The sequence below is a fragment of the Lasioglossum baleicum genome, unplaced genomic scaffold (assembly GCF_051020765.1).
Source record: "Lasioglossum baleicum unplaced genomic scaffold, iyLasBale1 scaffold0599, whole genome shotgun sequence".
Lineage (NCBI taxonomy): Eukaryota > Metazoa > Arthropoda > Insecta > Hymenoptera > Halictidae > Lasioglossum > Lasioglossum baleicum.
In genome coordinates this window covers 41,051-48,548 of record NW_027469659.1, presented here as the reverse complement: position 1 = coordinate 48,548, position 7,498 = coordinate 41,051, and the positions used below count along the sequence as shown (strand labels likewise).

The following is a 7,498-nucleotide window of genomic DNA, read 5'->3' as shown; positions in this document are numbered from 1 at the left end:
AACCGAAGGTTCGCTGTCGAACATCTATTCCCCGTCTAACGCCTTTTCCAAGACCGCGTTCGGTTAACAAAGAGTGTTCGCATTCAGCTAGAGCGGTATACAAACTAGCTTATAGTAGTTCGTGCTCCTAATTAATGCGTAATCGTCTATAGTGTCTCGAGAACGTGTACAGTCGTTACAGAGGAATCATTATCGTTTGGTTTTTAGTGGTGGCGTCGCGCAGCCACGCAAGTTTCATTTTCGGCGCACGCGAACTCAAAGCTAACGCAGAACTCAACTAACGAGTCGAGATAATACAATTTTATCTACAGGAGTGACTGTACAAAGTTAGGTAGAAGCGGAAACAATTGGCAGCGGGCACAGCTTCACAATCGGACGGGTCAGTTCGGTTGATGAGGTCTTGACGGTGACCACGCGAACCCGACCGTCTGCACCTGGATGCACGGTTTTCACGCGACCGAGTTCCCATTTGCACGGGGGAAGCGCGGAGTTCCGGATTAAGACGAGCTGACCGGGTTCGATTGATGGCTGCTCCCGTCGCCACTTGCTTCGCTGCTGGAGGGTGTTTAAATAGTCGTTCACCCAGCGCTTCCAGAAATGTTCCGTCACAGATCTGACGAGCTGCCAACGCGTGAGGCGATTCTCGGACAGTTCGAGGACGGACGGTTGTGGGGGTGCCGTGAGCGGGGAGCCTATTATGAAGTGTCCAGGCGTGAGGACATCAAAATCGTCCACGGAGTCTCGCAATGGAGCTAGAGGTCGCGAATTTAGGCAGCATTCAATGGAGCATAGCAAAGTGCTAAACTCCTCGAACGTAAAGGTTCGAGCACCGACAACCCGCCTCAGATGGTGTTTGAGGCTCTTCACTCCGGCCTCCCACAAACCTCCGAAATGCGGTGCGGAGGGGGGAATAAAATGCCAAACGATACAGTCGCTGGCGGTTTTATTTAGAAAGTCCGGATTCCGTAGGGTCGCTCGGTACATTCGACATAATTCACGGTCCGCGCCGACGAAGGTGGTCCCGTTATCGGAATACATGGCGCAAGGTATTCCACGTCGAGAACAAAATCGATCAAATGCGCGAATGAAAGCTGGGGTGGAATAGTCGGATACTAGTTCGAGGTGAATTGCCTTCGTGGCTAGGCAAACGAACAGAGACACATACGCTTTGCGCGACGTAATACCGCGCCCGGACGACGCGCGGATTTGAAACGGACCAGCATAATCCACTCCACAGTGAGAAAAACATCTGGACGAAGGGGAGACGCGTGGAGTCGGAAGTTGGCCCATCAACTGAGCTGGGACAGCGGCCCGTTCGCGAACACACACTACGCAAGCATGAATTGTGCTCTTGACCAAACTGCGAGCACGGAGTATCCAGAAGGTTTGCCGCAGCGTATGTAGGGTCAATTGAAGGCCTGCGTGCAGGGCGCGTAGATGAGCATGCTCGATGATTTGCTTGACCAATGGGTGTGACGCGAGTATGATTGGGTGTTTGACACTGAATGCCACCGGAGCGTGTCGTAGACGTCCACCGACTCGAAGAATTCCGTCGTCATCGACGAACGGATCGAGAGCTAACAGCGAACTTTTTGGGGAGAGACTGCGGCGCTGACGGAGCGCATCGACTTCGGAAGGGAAACAATCGCGTTGAATGCAATTGATCCAGAAGATTCGCGCGGCGGCACAGTTCTCGGCCGACAGAGTTCGGCCTGGCGTCGAGGGAGCGAGAGAACGCGAGCGGCGTGGGCGACAAGCGCGCAAGAATTTAAATAGATATCCCGTAACGCGAAGAAGTTTCGGCCACGACGAATATCTGGACGACAAGTCCCAAGGTTCGGAAGTGACTGTAGCCACGGACACCGCAGCCTTTTCCTCCCTACAGACCAAGTCGATCGGCGTAACTGACGTGGGTTCGGAAGGCCATTGTTCCTCGGATGAGCCTAGCCAGTAAGGTCCTGACCACCACAGAGAATGCGCTGCGAGCTCGCCTCCTAGTATGCCGCGTGACGCACAATCGGCCGGATTGTCTTCCGAGGGCACGTAGCGCCAAACGACGTCGGGAGCGCGAATTTGAATTTCGTGCACACGGTGGGCCACGAACGTTTTCCAACGTGACGGACTGTCGCGCAGCCATGCAAGCACGATAGTGGAGTCACCCCAGCAAAAACATGAGTGAGGGCGACCGTTTAGGGAATTCCGAACGAATTCGAGAAGGCGCGCGAGGAGCAGAGCAGCGGACAATTCTAAGCGCGGTATCGTTAGGGGGGATATGGGAGCTACCTTAGACTTGCTCGCCAAGAGAGACACGTTGACCACACCGGATTTGGAGGTGGTCTTCAAATAAACGACTGCAGCGTATGCGTGGGACGAAGCATCGCAGAAACCGTGCAGTTCGACCGGACCTGAACTGGAGTCGAGGCCGGTCCAGCGAGGCAGCGATAATGCTTTCAGCGATTCTAATCCGGTGTAAACGGAATTCCACCGTACTCGAATTTCATTTTGTAGAGCCTCATCCCAGGAGACGCGCAGACGCCAGAGATCCTGGAGGAGGATTTTGGCTGTGATTGTAACGGGGGTCACCCAGCCCAACGGATCATAAATTTTCGAAATCGCCGATAAAATCGCTCGCTTTGTTTCGGGAACGGTCGTCGGGATATTTAATTGAATTTGGAACGCGTCGTCCAACGGGTTCCACCCGATCCCGAGCACCTTGACGTGGTCATCGACAGCCAATGACCTGGTGCAGGCCAATCCATGGTCGGACGGATCTATGTCGCTAAGAAGTTCCGTGCAGTTACTCGACCACTTTCGAAGCTCGAACTTACCGCGGCGAAGTAGCCCTACGACTTGATCGCGGCGCGCGCGGACAAGTTCGACAGAATCGCCACCAAAGAGGACATCGTCGACGTAAATCTGATCGCGTAGAATGGGCACCGCAAGAGGGAAATTTGCCCCCTCAAGTTCACGGAGGCGCTGAATGACTCGAAGCGCAATGAACGGAGCGCACGTCATGCCGTATGTGACCGTGAGCAGGACGTGGTCGATAGGGGATTTTGTAATGGTATCTAGCCAAAGAATGCGTTGAAAATTGACGTCGCGAGGATCGACCAAAATCTGTCGATACATTTTTGCGACGTCAGCACTGTAAACGTACCGATGATGACGCCATTTCAGAATTACAGACGGCAGGTCTGTCTGTAATTTTGGGCCTGCTAGGAGCAGGTCATTGAGCGAGTGACCGTTAGAGGTCAAGCTTGATGCATTAAAGACTACGCGCAAATGTGACGTTGCGCTCCCGGGCCGAAATACAGGATGGTGGGGAATGTAGACAGCCTGTGTGGCCGGGGGGAGTTCCGCGGTCACGCGTCGCATGTGGCCGAGGGCTTCGTATTCGCGCATAAAATCGCAGTATTCTCGTTCGAGTTCGGTATCTTTGCGGAATTTGTTGGTCAATGCGAATAGTATGCGTCCTGCCGAGTGCCGAGAGTGACCTATTTCAAGCGGAGGATCGCGAGTGAACGGGAGACGAACTACGAACCGTCCGTCTGGATTGCGCGAGTGAGTGGTCATAAAATGTTCTTCGCATTGTCGTTCTGTTGAAGACAGCGGAGAGCACCGAGGGAGTTCTTCCACCTCCCAGAACCGACGCAGCTCCGACTCCAAAGAGGAAGAGCAGTGGTGCGAGAATGCGATCGAAGAGGACCGATTCTTCTTGCACGATGAAACTTCTACACACGAAAAGGAAGAGTTCGTGGTGGAGGAACCGTCGCGATCGACGGAAGAAGATGGAATGGGCCCCGAGATAACCCACCCGAAAATTGAATTCTGGGCTATCGGTTGTCCCTGACGTCCTTTACGAATCCCGTCTAGGATTACATCGCCATATAGATCTGCTCCGAGGATCATTTGAATGGACTCGGAATTTGTGGGCACCGGGTCTGCCCACTGAAGATCTCTCAAATGTTGGAATGAAGACGGATCTGCAGTGCATTGTGCGTTATAAGCTGTTAACGTTGGCATAACCAACGCAGTTGTGACCAGCGACGGAGTAGTCGAGTGGACTGGACTCACGTGAATTTCGACAGACGATCGCACAGTTTCCACGTGGGCTCCGCCGACCGCGGAAATCGTAACATTTCTACGGGTCTTTTTTGCACGAAGCAATTGAGCTAAATTTTCCGTGACAAGTGTGACTTCGGAGCCCTGATCAAGGAGAGCTCTTACTATCGTGGTACGGCCTGACGAAGCACGTATCTTGAGCCTCGCTGTCGCCAAGAGTACGAGTGAGGGGGGACGACGGGGAGTCATCGCAGACAACGATACAACGGTAGAGCAGCCCGGTAATGGAGGTGAAGAGCGGGGCGCGGACGGATCGACTAGGTTCGCGCGACTTGTCGACGCGTCGTGAAGAGAGGAATGGTGAGTTTGTTGACAAACGCGACATTTGAATTTGCTCGAACAATCGGACACCGCGTGTCGTTCGCTTAGGCAATTATAACATCGCGAGAGCCGGTTTACAATTTCGCGTCGCTTTTCCGGAGATTCGGCTAGGTATTGCGGACATGAACTCAGAAAGTGTCGTGAATGACAGAGTGGGCAAGACGATTGCGAAAACGGAGTATTCGTCTTTCCCGTATTATCTGATCTCCGCCGCAATTCTGAGGAAGCGCTCGGACGCTCGGACGATTGCGAGGTCGTGACGGCGTGTACGCGAGGGCATGACGTCGCCTTCGACGTCACAGAATCGCAGGGTTCGACGGACATTTCATCGAGCGCACGCGCACGAGCGAATAGGAAAGTCGTTAATTCGGTAAATGATTTTGGCGTGTCGGACTGAGATGAAGCGATGCACCATGCTTTCGACGTAACGGGATCAAGTTTTCGCGATACTAAAAGAACTAACATATCCGTCCACAATTCTTCTGGAGAGCGATCCAGTTTCGACAGTGATGTGTTCGCTACGTTCGCTCGATCAATCAAAGAGTGCAGATCGACTGCAGATTCGCGCTCAACCGCTGGTAAATCGATCAGATTCGACAAATGCATTTTAATCAGTCGACGTTTGCTCTCGAATCGCGTAGTCAGAGTGCGCCACGCTGTCGAAAAGTTGTCGGCGGTTATCGGAATGTTTCCGAGGGCTTCGAGCGCGGGCCCTGTAAGCGACGACACTAAATAATGCATGCGCATGAAATCCGTTAATTCGCGATTTGACATGATAAGCGACTTGAACCGATCTCGAAATGACTCCCATTCGTTTGGGTCGCCGCTAAACGGAGCTAACGGTACGCGAGGAAGATGCGCAAGCGCGACGGAAGGCTTGAGTAGACTCGTGGAGGAGTTGTCCGGAGAATGCAATGTTGGACTCACGTGTGACCCCAGGTTATCGAGGGCGTCCAGTAGAACATCCCTGGAGCTGATGTAAGTATCCTCAGTTGTCTGGAAGTGGTCGTCCGCGAAATAATGTACAGTCGGGTGGTCTTCCTCAGGTACATTGGTGAGCAGCTGCACGTGGCCATCACTGAACGCAGTCCAAGCGTTTTCGAGAGAAGAGAGTCGCGCTTGAACTTTGCTGATTGTGAGGTTGGCTTTCCCGATCTTTCGAAAATTCTCAACCGTCCGCAGGATCGTCCGTTGCAGCATGGCTTGCCGGTGGAAGTCCGCCATCTTGAGAGAGCACGTGTGAACTCCGAAATTTGCCGTTTACTCTAACTTCGAATCCGGCTCGAAGGACCAATTTTATGTATCGGAAACGATCGACGACCGAACGATACGTGATGGAGGAGGCGCCGGAATCGCACAGCGCTGTGCGCGAAGTTAAACTTTAGAAATAAAGAACGATAACAATGAGTAGAAGTGGACTGTATTCTGATTGTGTTCCTTGTACAAGCGTAATGAGCGTAAAGAGCCGACAAGACTCGCGGAGACTTCGTAAACCGAGCTGGATTCACGTCATCGGGATCGCGGATTGGTCCTTAAGGATCATCCGATAATTGGCGATCGGTGATTGGGACACGATCGATAGACCCTAAAGGGGGAAACGGGGTAACGCGGATTCTTACCACGGTTCGCTATGAGAGCGGTCGGCGGCTGACGTCACGACGAAGAGAGAGAGCGGCGCGTGACGAGGATACAACCTCGAACGTTCACGCGATCGCGAACAGCATGCAAATATGCGAAATTGGCGCAGAAACTCCGACCCGGCAAGCACGATCACGATTTATTCGAGCTTATGTCAGATTCGACGATTCTTCGCTTCAGAAGTGTATTTCTGTGCGGAATCGCTGTTTCGCGTGCTAGATCAGTGCATTTGAATGCAAATATGCGAAATTGGCACAGAAACTCCGACCCGGCAATCACGATCACAATTTATTCGAGCTTATGTCAGATTCAACGATTCTTCGTTTCAGAAGTGTATTTCTGTGCGGAATCGCTGTTTCGCGTGCTAGATCAGTGCATTTGGATGCAAATATGCGAAATTGGCACAGAAACTCCGATTCGGCAAGCACGATCACAATTTATTCGAGCCCTTGTCAGATTCGACGGTTCTTCGTTTCAGAAGTGTATTTCTGTGCGGAATCGCTGTTTCGCGTGCTAGATCAGTGCATTTGCATGCAAATACGTGAAATTGGCACAGAAACTCCGACCCGGCAAGCACGATCACGATTTATTCGAGCTTATGTCAGATTCGAAGATTCTTCGCTTCCGAAGTGTATTTCTGTGCGGAATCGCTGTTTCGCGCGCTAGATCAGTGCATTTGCATGCAAGTATGAGAAATTGGAATAGAAACTCCGACCCGACAAACACGATCACGATGTATTCGAGCTTATGTCAGATTCGACGATTCTTCGCTTCAGCAGTGTATTTCTGTGCGGAATCGCTGTTTCGCGTGCCAGATCAGTGCATTTGAATGCAAATATGCGAAATTGGCACAGAAACTCCGACCCGGCAAGCACGATCACAATTTATTCGAGCTTATGTCAGATTCGACGATTCTTCGTTTCACAAGTGTATTTCTGTGCGGAATCGCTGTTTCGCGTGCTAGATCAGTGCATTTGCATACAAATATGCGAAATTGGCACGGAAACTCCGACCCGGCAAGCACGATCCCGATTTATTCGAGCTTATATCAGATTCGACGATTCTTCGTTTCAGAAGTGTATTTCTGTGCGGAATCGCTGTTTCGCGTGCTAGATCAGTGCATTTGCATGCAAATACGCGAAATTGGCACAGTAACTCCGACCCGCCAAGCACGATCACGATTTATTCGAGCTTATGTCAGATTCGACGATTCTTCGTTTCAGAAGTGTATTTCTGTGCGGAATCGCTGTTTCGCGTGCTAGATCAGTGCATTCGCATGCAAATACGCGAAATTGGCACAGAAACTCCGAACCGGCAAGCACGATCACGATTTATTCGAGCTTATGTCAGATTCGAAGATTCTTCGCTTCCGAAGTGTATTTCTGTGCGGAATCGCTGTTTCGCGTGCTAGATCAGT

The 7,498-nt window shown here is 51.8% G+C and overlaps 1 protein-coding gene across 1 annotated transcript; it reads right to left on the bottom strand.

Annotated features, from left to right (window-relative positions):
- Positions 1-327: 327 nt before the first annotated feature.
- Positions 328-5,667, bottom strand: LOC143220281 (uncharacterized). Its single transcript, XM_076445947.1, has one exon. It carries the CDS (start codon positions 5,665-5,667, stop codon positions 328-330), a length of 5,340 nt encoding a protein of 1,779 aa, XP_076302062.1.
- Positions 5,668-7,498: the final 1,831 nt, after the last annotated feature.